At 46.2% G+C, this 23769-nt stretch overlaps 1 protein-coding gene across 1 annotated transcript in view; it reads right to left on the bottom strand.

Moving 5' to 3' along the window:
* The window catches only part of PM20D2 (peptidase M20 domain containing 2), a 421619-nt gene that overhangs the window by 259397 nt on the left and 138453 nt on the right, over window positions 1–23769 (bottom strand). The window contains exon 3 of the mRNA XM_069606510.1: window positions 14515–14657. Within this exon, the coding sequence (XP_069462611.1) occupies window positions 14515–14657 (143 nt within the window). The remainder of the gene's footprint in view (window positions 1–14514; window positions 14658–23769) is intronic.

The following is a 23769-nucleotide window of genomic DNA, read 5'->3' on the forward strand; positions in this document are numbered from 1 at the left end:
GTAAACGACAGACAGCAGTCCTCTGAAGTCAAGAGACCTGCTCCCCTTATCCAGTGAAGAAACTGGTTACAGCACCCTGCCCCGAGGCAGATGGAGAGCACGGCGTTCACTTACCTAAGGTGAGAGCGTTAACCTTTGGGGTTCTACAGGAGAAGAGAAAGGGAAGAAGAGAGAGACATTCAATAACCCAGTTCCTTAATCCCATATTTTCTATCTGCAGACATCTTACCCTTCGAGTCAGACATACAGTGCACAGAGGTCCAGCCCAAAGAGCCAGCCGTGTGTTACACATCACCTTTGAAGATACTGTATACGCCCAGTCAAGACCGGCGCCTCTACGGGAATCAGGTGAGCGTTACATTTTAATACTGAAATCAGCATTACTCCATTGGCTTGGGAGAAAAGGCGTAGGAACTGATGGGATCTCCCATGGAGGACCAGCCTAATGACGGAGCAGAGGACCCGACTGCAAGTCCAGAGTCCTCTAGGACAATGGTAAACAGGAAGTCGAGGGGGAAAGAAAGCGGGTATAAGCAGCTTGATTTGGAAGAAACCAGAGAAAGCACGGACTGGCCCATGTTGAACACTGTGGGTGAAGGAGTAGAATGATACAGAACTTAGAACAATTGTTTTTTTGGGGGGGTGGTTCCCAATGCGATTCAACTCCTGTGTGTGCGGGTAAAGCATAGATCTATGCTTGTGTAGGTGTCTAGATGTGCCAACAATTGATCAGATAAAACTCTTCAATTCTAATAAAACAATGCAAAGTACGCATATGGCAATCTGAGGGAATACAGAAATTCCAACATAAAACAGGGCTGTCGGCAGAACAGGTAAGGAGTCCCATGTTCAGTGAATAAATTGTCTGTGTGACAAGGGCATGCCACTACAGCGACACTAATGAGACATTTTATCGTGGAAATGCACATCAATCAGCGGTGACCGGTGGAATGGAAACCACACAAACAAAATCCCAGAAACAGAGCGACGGCGCACTCAATAGTAGAACACGAGATAACCAATCATACACTGTCGAGTGGCATAGGAATGTCAGCAACAAACTACTAACACTGTGGTCGATGTGGCAGAACACATCGACCGTCTACCTACAATATGCACGTACATTTACACTGAACTTCAACAGAGCAAACATTTAAACAGACATATAAATAAACAGTGTTCAATTGCAAGGTGGGGAAGTCCCTTGAAGCCTGCCAAGGGTTCCTCTGTGAAGAAAGAGGAGGTTGTAGTAAGGCGGTGGGTGCGCAGGAACGTGAAAGTGCCTTGTGACCTGCCACGGGTCCCTCTAAAAACAAAGCGTCTACTCAACCACAACAAGCATATTTGATGGAACAGGTTATGCCCGCTTTGTTAAAAAGCGCTGACCTTAAAATGAGAACCGATCATACGTAGGCCCCCTGTCGTTGTATGTTGTTGGCGGTCTTCAGGGATCTCTGGAAGCAAGTAGGTGAAACAACAAGTCACGACCCATCTGATGAGGCCTGATAAGTAACAGATTGATCAGGGTTCCTGCTGCGGGTTCCTGTCTGGAACCCGCAGCAATAATAGACAGGAAGCCAATACTGATTGATTAAACAAGTTTCTTATTAGATGGAAAATAGACAAAATACACTGAATGGTCAGCTGGGATTCAGGTTAGCGTGTGATAACAAGTGGCAGCAGTTGTCAGAAGGAGCTCTGGGGTGCTGTCCCCGGAGCACATCTTATATAGGCATGTCACAAGCACATCACTAATATGTTATGGCTTTGGCATATTCCCAGGTGGTACTTTCCATCATGTTACAGACTTATTTCAATAACTTAAAGAACTGTGTTGTAAAGAGGCCTTGCGGTTACTTGGGTACATTCTGTTTGTAATACAGGTAAACGGCACATGCGAAAACAACTGTTATATTCCATATATGGTGCTAATGCAGATATACAGAAAAACAAGTGGGCACAGGTGGATGATATGGTGTGCCACCCAGGCCTTGACATGTAAATGATGTGGTATGCGGTGTGCAGTGTGCTGCGTGAGGCCTCAGGCTGGGTAATGATAGTGTAGCCAGGGCTGAGGTTTGTGAGAAAGATTAGCAGAGCATAGGAAACCTGCCACATCTGTGCTATAATTTATTTTAATACATTTGTATCGCGCAGAGACATACGGGCACTAGACAGACAACAAACAAACAGTTAACAGTACCCCGGCGCTACGACCACGGGGGCTGAGCATGTTGGCATATTCAAGTAGAACATGAGAGATTATCTAAAGAGCAAGGATTTTAGCTTCTTTCTGAAAAGTTCTGTAGATTTCATTGCTCTTAAATCAGGGGGTATCGTTTTCCAGACTTTAGGTGCTGCTGCGAAGAATGCACCTTTAATGACCTGTGTAAGTTTATATCTAGGCACATTCGTTTTTTGTTTTTTTAAATTTGTATATGGTTCTACCATGAACCTTTACAAATAAAAAACAAAATCTCGAAGAGAGATCACAAGTTATACAACCCAAAGAAAACAAACATAACACAAATCGAACGATCTAAAAAGAGAAAAATTATATTTTTCCACAATACATAAATGAATCTAAAATAAACTATGATTTCACCATTTACCTGTTGCTAGTACGAAGAGCATTATTCCATTATTTTACAGAGTTTTAGAGCTCGGACAACCGATGTTGTTAGGGCAACATTATAAACAGAAACCAGATAATCCCAAAAATACTCTGCTATAATCCCTTCTTCTCGAGATACAAATCTACCAAACAACCTCGTTCGAACTGCCCATGTTCCCTCACACTCCATCAATAAATGCCTTACAGTTTGATTTGAGGGGGTGTCACAAACATTACACAGTTTTAAGGCTTTGTTTCCTTGTTGACGCCTTGCCAACACCTCACCACAATGCACCAGATTTAGCCTAATCCTAAGGAAGTAATTCCTTATTGCCCTATCAGGCACTTGAGAAGATAGTGGGAGAGGCAACCCAGTTTTTTTCCCTTAGACGAAATGGATTTATACGGGCTGACTCCCTTACCTTTGCGATTGTTTCTATCCAATTGCATGTTTCAAGATTTTGCTTTACCTTCAATGGATTTGTTATAAGGGTGTGAACCTACAAATCAACCATTTCCAACAATGCCTTCACTCTTCCCTCTAAAGCAGACAACACAAGTGATCTTGATTGTTCCAGATGATTTCTAATGTCTCCATAAAGCGAAGAGCTCTTCCCAGTGATGACCTCCCTATAAAGTGAAGCCAACTTCCAGTTTGCCATACATTCTAATGACTTAAGGCCCAGCTCAAATCTTAGGCTCCATCCCGGAGTACAGGAAGGCAGACACAGATACTTCGTCCAGATTCGCCCCTCTTCTGCACTCCAGTCTGAGGACCAAAGAAAAGGCTTTACCTCCAAACCATAAAGAATTACGGGCACCGCTTTTGCTATATAGAATTTTATCAGCGGTAATACTGAAAATTTGCAATAATTTGCATTTAGCTTGAGCATTTGTGAGGCCTTTATTGCCACATCAGTTTCCACTTTATGGCACGCTGGATAGGCATAGATGTTATAGCCTAGATACTTTACCTCCTCGACCCTTTGGATCACTTGTCCCCCAGAACCCAATTTGAAAAGTGGACCTTCCTCTGCGGGTGTTTGAAAACTACAATTCTTGATTTGAGGGGGTTAATGGTGAGATTATTTAATTCTGCGTATTCACCTAACTTTGACAACAGATGTTGCAGACCTATCACCGTTCTATCCAGCAGAACAATGTCGTCTGCATAGGCCAGCCAATGGACCTTCTTTCCATTTATCTCTGGGCTGGCCAATGCAGACGACTCCAGGAAAACACCCATGTATGCCAAGAAGAGGTTAAAAAATAACGGGCCCACAGGCAACCCTGCCTAACCCCCCTCTCCACCCTAATGGACTCTTATAAATGGCCCTGTTCGTCCAGCCTGACTCCTATGGAAGTGTCTCTATGCAGTTCCACCAATATGGCTAAAAACGAATCTGGCATGCCCCAGCTCTTAAGCTTGTTCCAGAGCAAAGTTCTATTAACCTGGTTGAATGCTTTGGACAGATCGACCCACGCTCCATACAATGGCAGTGCCCCCTTGGTCAATGTATTTTCACTAATTAAATTCAAAACTAAGCCATTTAGGGCTGTTGACAAGCCTTTTCTAAAGCCTGTCTGCTAGCGAGACAGGAACATCTGCCGATTAACCCAGGCTGAGATTTCATTTAGTAAAAGCCTCATAAAGATTTTACTCTCGATATCGAGCAGAGCAATTGGACGATAGTTGGCTGCTGCTCGATGATCGCCACCCTTAAAGAGAGGTATGATCAGGGCTGTTTTCCAGGAGGAAGGAAAGGCAAGGCTTTCCAAAATCTCTTTGAAGAGACAACATAATATCCGGGACCATAATACGGGCTCACTTTTAAGAATTTGATAAGCAAGCCCGTTTGGGCCAGCTGCCTTAGAAGTAGATGATTTAAGAATTATATCCTTTATGTCCTCCTCGTTGAAGGTTAGTATCCAAGGACCATTTGAGCTGTAGCTAGGGCTAGTGCAACCTGGATCTCTGAACGTTTCGGTCAAGTGCTCCATCCACCCGGCCTAGGGGACTAAGTTACAGAGGGAGCTATTGTCGCCAGATTCTAACTGGCCAACTATTGACCAGAAGTTCCTAGTGATATTTTCTCTCAGGAGCTCTCATATGTATTCCCCATCTCTTTGCATCCTGGAGACTCTATGGTTTCTCGACCATGAGAGGTAGTTGATTTTAGTCATTTTAACTTCCGCTGTGTACTCTGCAGTGCCCAATCCGGCTGATTTTAACTTACGTAGAGCACTTCTCAGCTCTCTTTTCCTTTTCTGGGTCTCCTCATCAAAACAATGCAAAGGTTTTTGCATATGTCTTCCCCTAGGAATACTGGGGGCTGAGGTGGCCCAGATAAAGTGTATGAAATTGGCAGTATGGCACTGCGTCTCCCAAATAAATCTAGGAAATCTTTTTAGCTGGGCATTCAATTTTGAACCTACTCCTTGATATTTCATCAGTCTTATTTTACCTTTTGATCCCACTAAAGCTTGTCGATCTAAACCCGACGACGAGGTGGCAAGATGGGAGAATGATAACCCCAATCGGCAATGATCACTACCACCTCCATGTTTTATCACCTGTGAAGAAGGGAAGGAAAGGAGGGATTTGGACAGAAAGATATAATACAAGGCCGATGAGGAGTTCCCTCTATGCCAAGTAGTAGGGGGACCCCCCTTGCCCTCTGCACTCCCGATAACCATACTCAAATCCCAGGATTTCAAAAAACTCAACCAGATTTTCCCGTTCTTTGAGATTTTACGAATGGGTGGATTCTCCGAACCTCTCTCTATATATACACACTCAGTATTTAAGTCCCCAGCCAAGACAATGCGAGACCCACCAGGTTCCATTTAAATTTTTTCCAATAAGGAAGCTAAAATCGCCAGGAAAGGGAGAAGCTCTGAGCACGAGGGGTTCCAGTATATGTTGACAATTGTCCATGACGAGCCCGTAGGCTAACCATTTAGGAATATTCTACAGGCCTGAATTCCAATAGGGTTCTTGAAGATTTGAAAGGCTTCTCTTATTGTTTGATTTTTGAATGCCATCAAAAGACCTCCCAAGGGTCTCCCTTTTGCCTTCTGCTATGCTGGTAGACAAAACATCGAGAAACCTTCTATGCTGATGGGATTTACTAACCAGGTTTCTTGCAGTAGCACAATGTCACTAAAGTCAAACAGATAATCTCTCATCCCCCTGGCCCTAAGAGTACTGGAACCCCTCGTGTTCCAACTTACTAAGTTTTATTTTTTCTTGTCTAAAGCTGCTGAGGTCCCATACCCAGCTTCACAAGAACCTGGGAAAGAATTTCTGGCAATAGAGTTAAAGCATTTTCCCGAAGTTTAGAGCCCGATGAATCCATCACATCCCCAGCTTGCACCCTACCTTGCCGTTGCCACACCATTAGGCACATTCAATAGGTTTAGATTGATAGATCTGAGATCTCGTATGAGCGGTTTGCTCTCTAGTGCCTGAAGCATGTATGTCAAGCTCGACACCATCAGACATTTGTGCGTGATCAAAAGAAGACGGTCTTCAATCCTGGCCTCAATAGGAAGCCAATGTAAACCTCTCCTAGCATTGGATACATGGTTCTTCTTTTTTAGACTAGCAATAATCCTCACTGCACTATTTTGTATTACTTGCAGTCTTGCACAATCATTTTTACAAACTCCAATTAGCAAACTACTACAGTAGTCAATTTTAACTTGAATAATGGCCCTGGAAACCGTTTAGCAGTTTGCTTTTGAGATATATGGGCGTAGCAGTGCTAGTAGCTTAATCTAGTATGCAGAGGTGGAAACCAAGCTATTCACTTGGGCCGCATATTAAGGTTTTGATCAAAATACATCCCTAAGGTTTTGACTTTCTTTTTTGTGTCAATAATGCAGTCAGAGACCTGAAACTGCAAGTATTCCGCTCCATGCCTTAAGATTTTAGTTTCTGTACCTACACCCATCAACTCAGTTTCTTTTCGTTATTTTGGGCCAGACCACTTTCAACCATCCAAGCCTGTATCACTTGGTATACCTTGTTATCCCTCTTTGAATACTCCTCATGAATGCCAGACAGCGGTATGACACATTGTGTGTCATCTGAATAGTTTGTGAACCAAATACCCTTGGTTTCCAGCAAATCAAAGAAGAGAACAGTGAAGAGATTATACAGCGAGGGAGAGAGGCACACACCCTGCGTCACCCCAAAATGCAGGTAAGGCGCGGCCTCTGCATCCTCACTACACACCCTGATCAATCTGTTACTTAGGAAGGACTCAATCCACAATGTCGCCTCATCAGAAAAGGTGGCCACTTCTTTCAACCTGGTGGCCAATAACGGGTGGTCCACCAGGTCGAATGAAGGAAGTCACCTATTCTTCATCGCTGAAAAAATGCTCAATCTTGTTATATATTTAGAGGCGTCAAATGAACTTCTAAAGATAACTCACTACCTTATAACCATCTAATACTGAAGAAGGAACAAGTTCCTTACCTGTAACTGTTGTTCTGCAGCATGGGTCTGGCATGGATTCACATGCTCATGAATATTCCCTGTCGTCAGGTTGGGAATCCTCAGTAAAGAAAAAATCAGTTTCAGTTTCGCTTCTGAACTGTATTTCTCCTAACAACCAATCACTGGTCTCTGGGTCATACTGCCCCCAGCCAATGACTGCCCTCTACCTAAGCCATCTTCAGATTTGGTGAATCCATGCCAGACCCATGCTGGAGAACAACAGTTACAGGTAAGTAACGTGTTCCTTCTCCAGCATGGGGTCTGGCATGGATTCACATGCTCATGAATAAAGAATACATAGCAGTACACACATGCACAACCACGGGAGGTGGCAAGGCTCAACATTAAGCACCTCAATAACTCAACATTAAGCATCTCTTACCTCCTCACCAGGCTCACCTTCAAGCGAACAGGTTGCGCAGCACTGCTTGGTGGACTCTGGACTCCTCCCTGGAATTCCGGTCGACGCAGTAGAATTTCGTGAAGGTGTGCGTCGACCTCCACATAGCAGCCCTGCAGATGTCCAGCAGGGGCACACCAGAGAGGAACGCCGTAGTTGCAGAGATCACTCTGGTCGAATGGGCTCTGGGACGGCCAGGCAACGGTCGGTTTGCCAACCGGTGACAATGGGTGATGCAGCCAGAGAGCCACCTGGAAATGGAAGCTTTGGAGAGGGCCTTCCCTTGGTTCACAAGGCCAAAGTTCACAAACAGCTGTGATGTCTTCCGAAAACACTTTGTGCGGTCCACGTAGAACTTCAGTGCTCTAGCCACATCCAGCGAGTGCAAAGTCCTCTCAGCCGGCGACGAAGGCGACAGGAAGAAAACAGGTAACAGCAATGGCTCGTTGAGATGGAAGTCAAACGGCACCTTGGGCATAAAGGAGGGGTGCGTCCGCAGCATCACCCTCGTCTCGTGGAATGTCAAGTAAGGTGATTTACAAGAGAGGGCCTGAATCCCTCCCACTCGTCATGCAGAGGTGATGGCCATGAGAAACACTGTCTTCCACGATAAGAACTTCAGCGGTGCTGAATGCATAGGCTCGAACGGGGGACCGATGAGCCTAGGCAGCACGACATTGAGCTCCCATGCCGGGGCCGGCGCCTTCACCGGCGGGAACGAACAGAAAAGTCCTTTAATTAATTCCTTGACCAAGCAGTGTGAACACAACAACGACCGCCCCAGAGTTCTGGTGTAGCAGGAGATAGCCGCCAGAAGAACCTTGATGGAATCATGGGCCAACCCTGCCTTGGCCAGCGACAGCAATGACGGCAGCAACTGCGGAGCCGTAATTCGTAGAGGGTCGAGTTTCTGTGCAAGGCACCAGACGGTGAACCTCTTCCACTTATGGCCGTAGCATTTCAGTGTAGACGAAGTCCTGGCCTTGGCAAGCACCTCCTTGCAGTCCGCCGGGAGATTGTATACACCAAACTCTGCAAGTTCGGCGACCCTGGGTCGTGGTGCAGAATCGCGTCTCCTTCCCTGGCGAGAAGATCTGCGTCTGCCGGAAGCTTGACTGGAGGGGACGCTGACATGTCCAGAAGGTCCGGGTACCATATCTGCCTCAGCCACGCCGGTGCGACGGGGATCATCCTGCACCGGGACTGTCTGAGTTGACTGATGAGTCGCAGAAGCAACGGAAACGGGAGAAACGCATAGAGGAACAGGCCGTCCCAGGGGAAGGAGAATGCATCCCCATGCTCCCCGGCTGGCGAAACCTGCTGGCGAACCTCAGGCACTTGGTGTTCGTCGCAAACAGATCGATCTGGGGATTGTCCCATCGTCGAAACAGTAGGTCCATCTGGTCCTGCCAAAACTCCCACTCGTGGCAAGAGCGCAGCTCCCTGCTGAGTGAGTTGGCGACAGTGTTCTTCACTCCTGCCAGATGAAAGGGTACCAGGAACATCCTCTGGGCGATGGCCCAGTGCCATGGATCCTGCACTTCCTTGGAGAGGGCCGGGGATCTGGTGCCCTGCTGCTTCCGAATGTAGAACATTGTGGTGGTGTTGTCGGTGAAGACCGGCACCATCTTGTCCTTGAGGGACGGAAGGAATGATTTGAGGGCCCAAAACACGGCCCAGAGCTCCAGAACGTTGATGTGCAACGACTTCTCCTCCGGTAGCCAAAGGCCTCTTGTGTGGAGATTTCTGGTGTGCGTGCCCCATCCCTTCAGGGAGGCGTCCGTCGTCACCGTCTCCTGATGTGCTAGATGCGCGCGGACGTCCCACCACAGAATCGCTTGACGGAATGTCTCGTTGAGGGCGATTTTGTCCTCGAAGCTTATCGATACTTGGATCCAACGGGCGTCGAGGAACTCTTGCAGCCGCCGCATCCGCAGCCTGCACAGCCGAACTTGGTAGATGCATGACGACATCATGCCGAGCAGGGATTTGATGGACCTCACCCTGGCAACTTACATGTTCAACAACCGTTGTACCTTGCCCAGGATGGCCTTTATCCTGTCCTCCGACGGCGAAGCCAGGCGCGACATTGTGTTGAGCCTGGACCCCAGAAACCGAGCGTCCTGCGATGGTACCAAGCAGGACTTTGCATAGTTTATCGAGAACCCCAGTTCCTTGAGCAGGCAGATGGTCCTCGCTGTGTGTTCGACGGCGAGCTCCCTTGATTTCGCTCGGATTAGCCAATCGTCCAGGTAGGGGTAGACATGGACCCCCTGCAGGCGCAGCCGTGCCGCCACCGGTACCAGGCATTTGGTGAAGACCCTTGGCGCCGACTTCAAACCGAAGGGAAGGGCCTTGAATTGATAGTGCTGCCCCATGACCACAAAGCGTAGAAACTTTCAATGCCCCTAGTGGATGGGGATGTGAAAATAAGTATCCTCCAGGTCCAGAAACTTCTGGAACTTGATGTATTTGTTGAGGCGGCAGAGATCCAGTATGGGCCGCCAACCGTTGGTCTTCTTTCGGACGAGGAAATCCCGTGAGTACACTCCGGAGCCCCGGCGTCTCTTCGGGACGAGTTCTATCGCGCCCTTTTTCAGCATTGCTCGTACCTCTAGAAGCAGTTGTGGATGTGGTTTTCTTGCCTGGCCACTTTTGGAATGTGGGGACACTTCCTTTGGAACTCCAGGGTGTGTCCGTGGGCCAGGGCGTCCAGCACCCAACAGTCGGTGGAGATGGACTTCCACACACCGATGAAGTTTGCCAGTCGGTCTCCCACCGGGGAGCTCACGAGGGGGCCCGACGTCACAGCCGGTTCAGTCCTGCTTCGCTGAGGACGTCCCACCTTGGGGGCCTTGGCGACGACGAGGAATTCCTCTGGCTTTGCTGCAGCCCCTGTAGGCTTCCTGAGCCGAGGAACGGGGAGGTTGACGGTACGAAGAGAAGTTGCCACCAAATCATTTGGAGGCGCCATGGGACTTGCCTCCAGAGACCCGAAAGGACGGCCGTCGCTGTTGTAGTGTGCCCAAGGCACGAGCCGTCTCGGTATCTGCCTGGATGACTTGCAGAGATTCGTCCACCCTCTTGCCGTACAAGTTGTCCCCGTCGAAGGACATGTCCAATACCCTTGTCTGGACGTCCTGACGGAAATTGGTGACCTTCAGCCAACCTCGCAGACGAAGGCAAACGCTGTTGCCCATCTGGCGGAAGCCGGTGTCGGCGATGTCCGTGGCTACCGTGATGGCATGGTCCGATGTCACTTCACCTTCTTATTTCATCTCGTACCGGTCTCTCTTCGCCAGGGCCGAGGACAGGTTCTTCAGGAGGGACAGTCCTTCTTCCCAAATGTCGTCCAACAGCAGGATCGAGAGCACAGTCTTCCTCTTGGCCTCTCAGCGCGGATAAAGGAATCCCGCCTTCCTTTTCCTCGGGGTTCAGCTGAAATAGCTCCGAGGCCCTAGAGATCATGGCGTGGAATGAACCGATCTCGTCGGGTGGAGAAGCCCTGGGTACCGGCGACGGGAGGTCCGTTCCGTTATTGTCCCTCGGCAGAGGGGATGGAGGTGAAGGATGGCAGGGTGGAGGCGGATGGACTTGTCTTCTCTTAGGCGGCAGGTCCCCTGACGGTCCAGGCGCCGCTGGGTTGCCCGCCGGGGGCACGGGCATCCTTGCCCGTATCTCAGATCACAGGGTGTGCAGAGCTTGTAGGAGGTCTGCCGACCGGTCCGTCGGTGGTGGGGACGGCTGTGACGGGCGCGTCGGCAGTGACGTGGTGTCCTCCGGTTCCTCACCATCCTGCCGCCCCTCGTCAGTTCCCTCGTCACTTTCCACGTCCGCCTCATTGGGGTCCTTCCCGTAGGACCTGGCCTCGACAAACTTCTTGTCAAGCACTGTCTTCAGGCCAGTGAGCTCCTCCTCGGAGGCGATATCCGAGTCCGGCAAGACTATCGTGCCCCCCCCTCCTTCTCGGTCTAGGGGCGACCGCCTCGGGGAGATGAACGGCATTGTCTTCACCGGAGTCTTCTCAATGGGCAGGAAAGACGATTCCCTCTGAGCAGGCAGGGAAACTCTTGTCTTGGGGGTCATCTCCACTGGTACTGCATCCGCGGCCTTCGCCAGGGACGCCACCACTCCCTCAATAAACGCCTTTGCCTGGTGAACCTGGGCCTTAACGACCTTAGGTGCGTCTGAGGCCTTCACCGTAGGGGTAGGGTGAACGCCCCACTCCCCCTTGGCTTTCTCCAACGGAGTAGACCGGGCCTTCTCCAGAAGCTTCCCCGGGTGGTCCGACTCCCTTTTCTTCGCAGAGCCGGAGCGTTGGCTCGTGGTTGACGGCGTCGGCGATGCTGCGCCCGGTCTGGCTGCCACGGAGCCCATACCAACGGCAGTCCCGGGGCATGCGGACTTGCAGTGCTTTGCCTTATGTTGGGCCCTCATCGCCGGAGCGCCCTGAAAGGTCTTCGAAAACTGCTCAGATGATTTCTTGGGAGAAGCAAGCTGCCGGGGCTCACCCGACGCCGGGGTCTTTGTCTGCAGCCACTCGGCAAGCCGCTTGCAACAGTCCTTCATGGTGCGTGGCACCATGTCCTTACAGAACGCACAGGCCTCCTCCACGTGCGATCGGTCCGAATGTAGGCAATAAAGGCACAGGGAGTGCCCATCGTCCAGGAAGATGTTCCGCAGCCTGCGTCCTGGGCAGATCCTGAACAGAGGCGTCCAGTCTCCTTTATCCTCGGCCATGTCCACGCGGTGTAAGCCTCCAAGAATCTTCTGGAATCCTCAAGAAGTGAACTCGATGAAAAATTGCCCTTGAGGGGCATAGAAGTTCCAAAAAACGGGTCCCCGTTAGTCGGATGACGGATCGAAGGAGCTTGAGGCTCGATTGACCGAAAAATAGAGCAAAACTCTTAGAAACATCGCAAAATGCAGTAAAAGCTCAAGAGCTATAGCACGAGGACTCCCAACACTTGAACGTGCGGTAAAAATCTGAAGATGGCTGCGAGAGGAGGGGCTTAGGTAGAGGGCAGTCATTGGCTGGGGGCAGTATAACCCAGAGACCAATGATTGGTTGTTAGGAGAAAGACAGTTCAGAAACGAAACAAACTGATTTTTTCTTTACCGAGGATTCCCAGCCTGACAATGGGGAATATTCATGAGCATGTGAATCCATGCCAGACCCCATGCTGGAGAAAATTTAATGTTTAACAAATACCTGATCCAATGGCTGTTAAAATGTTGATTATCATGCTAGCTTACTGCACATCCGTTCCTCTGGATTGTGTGTAATATTTCCCAGAAGAAATGTCTTCAAAACTATTTTACACACACCAAAATCAAGAAAACATTTCCACCTGGTAGCCATGTTGTTTTCCTTTTGACACTCTAAACAAGGGCACCTTCAATTTAATGTAGTCAGATGATTTGACATACTTAAAAGCACAACTGGATTGCCACTTGCCAGGAGATTCAGATCAGTGTATCATGTTCTCACTACTCAAACTTGCCCCATAAATAGGCCACAAGGCCTCAAACCAAAAGGGCCGGTGGATATTTCAAATCTAAAGGTCTACCAACATTTATCCAAAGTCCTGAAGAAAAAGATGCAATGTTGGGAGTGGCCTTTTGATTAATAAACCTATGTTCATGTTATTGTGTACAACAGATCAAATTCAACAATAACATCTGAAGGGAAGCTGAAGAAGTCCCATAAAATGAGTGAGAAAAATGGGAGCATGATGTAATTGACTCCATGATGTAGGAGCAAAAGCAAAACGCAAACTGTGGCGGTACAGATTGTAGTGCCTCATGTTTTAAAGTTCTGCCATATAGTTCTCTGTATTCTCCTTTCTCGATCTGAAGAAGTAGAGTCACTAAGAATCCTAACACACATCCAGGGGTTACTGTCCAACTCCATGGCAAAAGGTTCTCAACATGCAACATAAACCAAAAACATGATCTACCAGACTTTCTAAAATACCTGTATACTATAAAGATGCACTCTTTGATACCTATAGAATATTTGGCAAGTACCAAACAATAAATAAACACAAACTCTAGATCAAATATGTATAATACCCGAATGTTCAAAATTCAGCCATTTTTAAAAGAGCCACGTTTGCATCCTGGAACATTAATGGTTTTACCTACAAACTGGAATCCATTAAGTGGTTAAGTCAAGCGTAACTGTCATTCAACATTAGCCCAGAACATCAAAATAGTATTTTCCTTTCCTTTCTGTTAATAGTGGGCCAACCAGCTACACACAGATACCTCTTCACAAGACAATCATATAGCCCAACAAACCCAAACGTTGTCCAAATGTATTGCAGGCATGGTATTCGTTTTAATCTCTTAACATCCAGCAATGGCAGATCTCATATTTTGCAGTAAAATAATGTCATTAAGTGATTTTTTTTTTTAAAGAATAGTATCCTACAAAGTGGTAGAAGGGAAGAAACACCTGTATAACGATAGGGACACCAGGTATTTTTGAAGCTTGAAAGAAATATTCTTATTTTCTTGCCAGCAGCATGAAATCAGAGTTAGTTAAAATTGAAGATGAAAGAATCTTTTCATTTTAATGGTCAACAGATTCGACAATTTCTTCTCTTTCCTCTGATGGAGAATACAACCCACTTAAAACAACCTCATCCTCATCCTTGTTTATGCCTTCTCAGAGAAAGGAATTTACACAAATCTTCAGAGTGTGAACAAAAGATTTTTGTGTATGTTGGCAGGCTACCCAAATGTCAAGGCAATCATCACTCCAACGTTTCAACAGGTAACAGTTAACAGCGTGACAGGGCTGAAAGACTTGAGTACACAGATATCTGAATAATCCAAATACATTCAAACTTCCTTGTCGTCCCAATACATGTGTCGATTAGGAAGGGGAAAAAATGTACATAAACAAAAGCAAAGTCAAATAGAACTTTACTTGTTGGTACATATTATACTTGCCGTTTCAAACACAACATTTAGTAAAGCTCTCACCGTGAACTCTCCATGACGGTTTCATCTGCTGCCTTAAAACTGAGAGGTTGTTGTATGCAAGAACAGCAGCATCTAATGCATTTATTCCTTCCCATGGATATGCAGCAGCATGAGAACCTTTTCCGTGATATTTCACAGTAACACTAGGAAATAAAAGTCATCACTTTGAATGTCTAAACATTTTACTGGAAGACATTTTAATCAATAACCTCCATCAAAAATATGAAGACAACCGTAACCAAAATATATTCTATTTTAAATGTAATTGCTACATTTGTCACAAGGTTGTAGCTTGGTGACCACAAAAACTAACATATTTGAGAAGGGCCCATTAAAAAACACGTTGGACCTACAAGCAGTAAGAGTTGAGGACTAAAATACGATAGAAGAATGAACAGTTTGAACTTAATGAATGCCAGCAATGAAAAGAAATCGTATAAACTTCGAGAGAGAAGGGAGGTAGGCGAGGGGAGAGAGAGAGAGAGAAAGAGAGAGTGACAGACGGATGCACACACCCATACTGGGGGTGTTGTGGTGACATTCTATGATGTATTTTTTCATTCTGTCATTCATGTGCTTGATATCATTCCAATGAATTATAGGGTTTGACACCATTGCTGTTTGTGTAATAACAATAATCAAATATGAATTAGAATGAGGAAAGGAAGAGTGTTGTGTACCTCTGTGTTAGTTAATTGGCTAAAACAAGACAACACAAAAACACAATACGAAAAAATAACTTTTTTTCAGTGTTTTTTTCAACTTCAGGTTTAATTACAATAAGCATTAACAACAATTTAGGTACACACTATTCAATTTACTGAAGTTACGTCTCTCGCAATAGGTAATATAGTGACATACAAATAATACAAGCATTGCCAAAACCAACCGGAATGGCATTTCTATAGGCGGTGTGACAAATCTGAGGATGTCGACCCTTCTTCCCTAGGTGGAGACCTTCACGATGGGGTCAGGATGGTGCATCTACAGTACAATAGTCCCCCTGGGGGTGGTACCTTGGGGGAGGATCACATGAGAGAGTAAGCCCCTTATGGGATTAGGGACAACCCTTCCCAGAGAACGCGGTATAATCCCGCTCTATCGCAAACCCCCTCTTTACTGAAGACCAACCCTTTTTTTTCTATCTTCAGATAAGGCCAACATTATTTGTTGTACAGTCAGCTTCATACCTCAGACTTGACTAGAATACCAGGGGAAATTATTGGTTGTCTATGTAACGATTACATAACTATTGTGAAGAAGAAGATACCCAGGAGGATGCAGATCACTCCAGAGAACCGGAGTGAATGGTCTAGTCTTCCGCAATATTCGACTGATCCAGAACAACCCAACAGGGAAGGGCAGGATACCAAGAGAGAGCTACCCTCCAAGAGGAGAGTCGGGAGCAGTGGGCTACAGGCGAGCAGCCGTGAGAACTGCACTGGCAATCCCGGTACAGCAGGGAGAGACGCTAGGGTCTGGGGACCGAGGTAGGCCACTGGTAGTCTCGGAAGAAGGTATGGTATGCGCAGGTACCTGAATCAGCCTCTGAAGTGCTGCCTGAGCCTCAGAGAATAGCACGGTTCCTTGGGAGACGTGAAACCAAGAGAAAAGTAGTGCAGGCATATTGAGAAGGGCAGGAGGTCTGGGGAAGCTGAGGGAGGACTCTGGAAAGCATTAGAGAACGGTAAGGGACCCAGAAAGCAATGTGTTAGTCTGGCATGCGTACACCCCCGAGAAACATACAAAAGGGGCTGGGACCTTGAAAATAACTGAAAGAAGTGAAAGAGAACCACAGGCTTGGCACTCTCTAGTGAACCAAGCTGTGGTGAACATGTATTGTGAGTCTGGGACCCGCACCCATATAAGAGACCAATTCAGAAACCCACAAAAGGGTCTGGAAACCTGAAGAGTGTTAAGACATTTGAAAGGGACAAGCATACTTGGCAGGAGAGTAAACCAAGTTGTGGTGTTGTCGCATTGCGAGTCTGGGACCTGCACCCATATAAAAAGGGGGTCTGGGACCCTGAAGAGTGAGACACAGGTACTTGGCAGGAGAGTAAACCAAGTTGTGGCATTGCGAGTCTGGGATCTGCACAACATGAGGATCAAATAGGAGGGTCTGTGACCCTACGAGAAATAGAGACTGTCCAGAAAGAAGTATATTTTTGTCAAGAGAATAAATCACTGTTTTTTATACTGTTTTTGCAAGTCTGGGACCTGCACCCATCTGACGACCTGAGAATAAGAGGGTCTGAAAACCTAAGAGTAGGAAAGACTGTTCATTACTGAAAAGGAAAAGATATGCTCCCAATCAGAACCCGTTAAAAGCCAGGGGAAAGGAGCCAAACACTGGTCACTGGAACATCATTTGTTATGAAACTGAACATTTGTTTTCCATTGAATGCTTGAGACTTGGAGAACTTTATAGTGGCATGAACTGTCACTACTAGTTTACTTTGGAGTTTTGGAGTTGTGTTAGTCATGAGTTAATGGTGTTAGGGTCAGAAGTAGGGTTTTGCGACATGACAGTGACAGACTGTTTTTATTTGGACATTCTGACAGTTTTCCTTAGTTTCTTTGAGGCTCTTGGTTTTAGGGATAGAAAAGGCCTTTCTCCAACCCCGTTTATAAACAAAACAATTCAACACTTGTCTTCGAGCCTTACTCCTGCACCTTTACAGTGGACATGCCCGAATATTCAGATATTTTTAACATTACAACTTTTAGTATTTTCAATTTACTGCAAATGATCAAAATAAAATTAATATCATGTTAACCACTTTCTTTACAAAACAAAAAATAACATGTTGCAACTAGTCTTGACACTGGGCCTCATTATGACTATGGCGATAGCCGTGCCAGTAATTACCGGCACGGCTGCCGCCGGAGTCGTTTTTTACCTGCACCCGGCAATGGGCAATTACTGAGGAATACCGGCTCCGCCGGACCCGGTAATTGCCCATTGCCGGTATTTATTACTCCCCATTCCCATTTGAGCCACAGAGGGCTCAATGGGAATGGGGAGGCTGGTAGTGCCAGCGCCGTTAATAACTGTGCCAGCGCTACCAGGTAGGTCTGCTCACGGGGTCGGACCAGCCAGGCTGACAGGCTCCCGCGGGCAGACCTCATAGTTTGCCAGTCCGGTAACTAGGGTACCGGCACGCTTACCGGCACCGTAGTTACAGGACCGGCAAACTTGTAATGAGTCCCATTGTCTCTAACTAAGAAAAAAGCACAGAAACATGGAAACCAACTATAGGCACCCAAGTCCATTAACACTCGCAACTGCACTGTGTATGTACCCTTCATTTTGCATGACGTTATGGGTGTCCCCAACATGTTTTCTATACTGGTTGTAATGGTCCCAGTGTATTTCAGATGTTTATTTTTGTATTTTTTAAATTTTCTAAGCTGACTCCATCCATTCTTCTGTGAGGTGCCATTTCATGCATGAAACAGCAAAAAGACATTTCTGATGTGCCTCACCTATTGAAAAGTTGTGAATATTTACACATTTGTGTGCAGGGCAGCCCAACTGGTTCTGTTTTCCTTATTCAAATGGCAGAGGTCTGGGACCTGTAATGAAGCAAGAATATCTTTATAGCGAGATGTGAACCACTCTGTGAGGGTGTTGGGGTTAAATAGTTGCCATTTTGAATTCTAAAACTGAGGGAAGAGGCCAAGTACCCTAACGTGAGGCATGCAGGTGAGGAAGCAGCCATGAACAGAAAAGGTCTCTTGAACTCCTAGGCAATAACTTGCCCGTTAGCTTAGCTTTCGGCCCACGCTGGGTATCCATCATTTAGTTCCTTGAGGGGAGCTAAAGAACCATCCGGGTGAAGGTTATTTGGAATTCTAAAGCCAATCTGCTGCAGTGAAAAACACAATGCTACAGCAAGGAGGGTCAACCACACTGAAATAGCACTGGTCCTACATTTCATTCCCATGTATTACTTACTTATACTATTAAGTATGGTATAGTATAAGAGTATAGTAAGCATGTACATAATGCACTTTGTCTTCAAAATGGGCACCTGCATATATCAGGAGCAACCCACCTCACCATATCATATGGTTCAATGGCAGAGCTACACGTTCTTTCTCTCGCTTAGTGATGATGACATTTTGTCTTTGATGTAAAAGTCTTGGGAGCACGAATAGGATGCCCTAACATGTATCACTTCTCAGGGAGCCTCCACCCACTCCTACCTCTTTCTCACACACAGCAGAGAAGAAGTCTAGCTTTAGGTTGCCAGCTGGACTGGCTCAAAGGGGTTGGCTCAATTCGGCCTCACTCACTCAGCTTTGTTCTGGGAGGGAGAGAACGTATGCTAACCCACGTTGGTGTTGCAAGTAGGTGAAAGGCAACGATCATCTCGTGGCATCTGAAGGAAAACTCTGGATGCATCCTTGCCAATCCAGTGAACTGTTTGGAAATCTGTTGAAATCCTGTATCTGCTGAGGTGCAGCTCTCTATGCAAAGGCACAGCAGAGGTGCTTGCAACAACCCGGGGCTGCAGAACAGAGCTGCATTGCAGACACCAAATTTGCCAGAACATCAGCACTATGGGATGTAGGACCCCATTGGTGCAAGTTGAAAGGAAAGAGCTGAGCAAAAGGGTGAGCGGCTGGCAAGCCAAAGTAGGAGCTGCTTACACATGGCCGCTGCTCATACCCGATGATCCACATGCTCGCTCAGTATTTTATCAACTTCAGTTCTGCACCAAGCAGAGTGGTCGGCATCGCATTAGCCTGGCAGGTGTACAGCATGCAGGTCACAACAGGAATGTGAAAATCGACTCTGATCCTGAATCAATCACCCTTTGAATGTGTGTGTGTGTCATGCTGTGGAATAATCACGGAAGTAGACACAAGATGTTCTGAGTCAATGAGTCAGATCTAGGACCACACAGAATCAGACCTCCATGTTATGTTATGTTAATTATTTTTGTAGAGCGAGCGCTCGCCGAAGCATCTTTGCGCTATGAAAAGAAACCGCAGGGAATAGAAAACGAACCATATATCATAGGAAAGATTAAAACAAGTAGGTTTTTAGCAGCCGACGAAAGGTCAACAGATTGTTGGTAGCCCTTCAGCTGCATTGGCAGAGTTCCACAATTTGGCGGCCGCAACTGAAAAGGAGCGGCCCCCAACCGTTCAGATCGATAGCGGAGAACAATCAGGAGGTGAGAGCTCTTTGACCGCAGATCTCGAGTAGGTACATAAAGCTGGAATTTGTCTTGGAGATACTCAACACCTGAGCCATGCAGAGCCCCGTGAACAGTCACCAGTGACTTAAAATGGACCCGCTGAAGAACCGGAAGCCAGTGTAATGACCGGAGAACCGGGGACACATGGGCATCATAAGGGGTGCCGGTGCATATGCGTGCAGCATAGTTTTGTAGAAGCTGTAGGCAGTGGAAAATATAGAGAGGCTGAGCCAGAAACAAAGAGTTGCAGTAATCCAGCCAGCTTAAAACTAAGGAAGCCGTAACTAGCAGTCTCACTTGGACGGGAAGGAAAGGGAGAACTTTCCGAAGTACCCGGGGTTGAAAAAAGCCGGCCTTACAAATGGCACCCACTTGACTTTCCATACACAGTGAGGCCGAGAAAAGAACTCCCAGATTCTTGACCTCCCCCGCTGGCCGGGTACATACTCCCAAATTTGGTGGGCCAAAAGGCTGGGCACCAGGTAGGTGGGGCAATGTTGCTGATCGCTCTAGGGCCATGTGGGGGGGTACACCACCAGGACTTCGGTCTTGTCGCTCTTCAGTTTCAGCCAATTACTGCCCATCCACCCATTCACGGCCAACAGGCAACTCCTAAGCTCAGACGCAAAGGCCTGGCTCGTTGGTATCCAGCCAGACAATAATTTGCGTATCATCAGCATAGGAGTAACACCTGAAGCCGAACGAGCAGATGAGCAAGATAAGAGGCTGAATATAGATGTTAAACAAAGCAGGGGACAAGGCCGAGCCCTGGGGGACCCCACACAGCACAGCCATGGTGGTGGCCGAAAGAAAGAAGCAAGCGACAAAGTCTCCATGAAGGGATGTGAACAAGCAGATCGGGCTGGACTGTCCCTTTTGGGGGGGGGGGGCCATGCCTGATTTGCATATGACTTGTCCCCTTTTGTAATGGCTTGGCAGGCGAAGAACAATGGTCTGCAGGGGTGCCCATTGCAATGGCAGAGGTTAAGAGGGATTCTAAACCTCCCAGCTATCAACTCTTTTGTTTTTGCTACTTACACACTCAGGTCCACCATGCATGTACAGACCAGAGTCAGATTACAGCATAAAGGATGAGCAGAGAGAAACATTGTTGACAAGGAAAACTTGGGATGCTAATGTAACCAACACTAACTTGCACATTGATACTGGTGCCATGGGAGCAGTCTGAAGACACTCACTGCCTGACCCTCAAAAACACAGAAATCCTCGGTATGAAACATGGATGAGTCCCAGGTGCCTCGATTTGAATGAAAATAATTGAAAATAGACCCTGTGTGCCTCTGGTTGTGCGGGAATGGGTAGGGAGTGGGTGGGAATGGTTATAGGGATAAGACAACCATCAGTGCGCAGATGGTGGGCACACAGCCAAAGCCCACCTGCAGGCTTTGCAGCCCTTCCATTCCTATAACAATAATTATGAAGCACCATCTCTCAACTAAAACGGCACTTGCATGACATACTGTAAAAACACAAGAGACCTATGTCAACCCTTCGAGGTCCCATAAAATGTGTATACTTATACTTGTCCAAAATTGGAGTCAAAGAACATTAACTCCTGTTGCATGCTAACCCCCACCGCTATGCCAAATGTTTCTTCTGTCTTGGCATTTTGTCCCCTCATTCCCCTGGCAGGCAACAGGCAGTCAAAAGGTTAACCCATTTACAAATATTTCTAACTAAACATGGGTGTTCTAAACTCTTGCATACAAAAAAGATATCAGTTTACTGTGGATTATTTAACTGTGTATTAAACAGTTTGACAATGATGTTTGCCATGTATGTATATCATCTTTATTTCTAAACCAGACATATTCTTAACGTAGTGATGGGCTATCTGATGATCAGTCATCAAATTATATGGCATGCAATAATAGGTGTAAATAATTGGTTTCACTGTGTCTTGATTTGGTATTTTACAATGGATAAAAGTATTTCATCTTCCGTTACAGTAATTTATACTGTGCCAGGAATAAGCACTCTTCCTAAAATAACACTAATCCATCAGAACTCCAGAATTTCAACAGGAAACATCTACCTTTTTTGTTGTATCACAACGGAGAATTTACAAATACACGACTTGAATATGTTGTTTTCTGTGAAACATAACCTTTTGAACATAGGTTCGCTTTTGAGGAAACACTGTATTAACAAAAGAGCATTCTTCAATTTACATATCTTTCTCAGTGTGTCCAAATGTATTCAGTATGTTTTCTCCTTTGGTAGATTATAAGAGATGATGTACCTGTACATTTTTCCAGCCTTGAAATTAGATTTGCTAAAGGATTTTAGAAGTCGATTACACTACAATCTTATTAAAACTAAGAACAATCAAGTGCCTTAACAAGTTGCTTATTTTTTGTCATTTTCTTGGTGAGTGGAATTTTAGAATTTTAGAAAGTTGAAAAAAGTGATTGTCAGGTCATTAAGACCTTCTTCAAAATACCATAATATTACAACTTTCAATGGTGTGTTTTTCCAGAGGGCACTCCAATCATTCAACAAGAAAATATCAATTTGAACTTTGCACATGTTTTTCTACTATACAGATATTTGTGTTAATAGTTGTAGCTGTGATACCTTACGGTTTCGTGTTCCAGTTCATAGGGTTGAAGCCAACATGTTGTAATATGACTGAATAGGGAAGCTAGCTTTCCGATTCATTCCTAAAGTCAAGTAATCTGTGGCACAGTTAAAATACATTTTTGATTTTAAGTTAAAATGAATGTGTGATATTTTGTGGAGCGACCCAGGAACATGATTTCGTGCAGTTGAAGCCCAGTATAAGTGGGAAAAAAAATAAAAATGTTGAATGCTTGCAATTGTACAAAAAAGGGCCTCATACTTTTGAAATTCCAGTGCCTGACAATCCACTTACTAAAACATTACATTACACTGGAGCTTTGTCAGTTCCACTTGAGGAGGAGTGTCCAATATGACTCACTAAAAAGGTTTGTGGGAGGCAGGAGAGGGTTTTCAACAAGGAATATAACCATGTTGGCAAACAGAAAGTAAGCAACATTTTCCCCCCTTATATGTTATCTTTTATTGACGACAGAGCAGTGCAAAAGTCAGTGGTAGAAGAGATTTTCAGAAATAACCATCAGTTCATGATTTTTTTTTCTGGCATAAGTGGGACCTATTTGTACAACATATACTGGACGAAGAAGGTCATTACGACCTTGGAGGTAACCATGCCGCTATGTGCGGCATGGCTACCCCCATTCTGGGGTACTGGGTCCGGGTTCCTGGAATGGGGAAATACCGGGCCATTCCGACCTTGGAGGGCCCGGTATTTCCCCATTCCAGGAACCCATCCCCATTCCCAATGGGGAGCATGCTAACAACGGGCCTGTTGATGACGGGCCCGTTGTTAACATGCTGGACCGCTCGCCGGACCCACAAAGGAAGCAGCGGGTCCCGCGAGCGGAACTCGTAATGAGGCGGTAGGTGGTTAACGGGGCTGGCTCCTCTACCGGCCCCGTTAAGCCCCTACCGCCAGGGTCGCAATGACCCCAAAATGTCAAGTTGCAAGCTAATAGCCAGCCATAAAAAAGTCATTTGCCACTTCAATTTTGTACATACACAAAGCACGCCTTTGCTTACTCGACAAGATTCAAATACCACTGGCCAATGACTAGTGGCGAATGCAAATTTTGTATCCTGAGCTTATCATAGTCATTCCCAAACAGTCCTGCAAATGCTTGAAACTTTCAGATCTATGACAGGAACATTTAACTAAAGGAACATTTGAGGTAAACCTTCCTGTGAATAAAGGAACCCTAAGCCTACTCAATAAAGATGTATTCTGCTTTAGACAATCAAATCAATAAGGAAAATAATGCACCACTACAAACACAGCCCTACGATTTGACTCAAAGTTTTTTATATCCATTATCATGTTTATAGAATACACTCCGGTAATTTTCTCATCCATGGAACGCAAAGACTACTCTTTCAGAAAAGAGAAAAGGAAGGTACCAATGACTATAGGTGAAACTGAGCCATAGCACCCATTTAAAGC

This window comes from Ambystoma mexicanum, chromosome 4p, assembly GCF_040938575.1.
Source record: "Ambystoma mexicanum isolate Mex_15411 chromosome 4p, UKY_AmexF1_1, whole genome shotgun sequence".
Classification (NCBI taxonomy): domain Eukaryota; kingdom Metazoa; phylum Chordata; class Amphibia; order Caudata; family Ambystomatidae; genus Ambystoma; species Ambystoma mexicanum.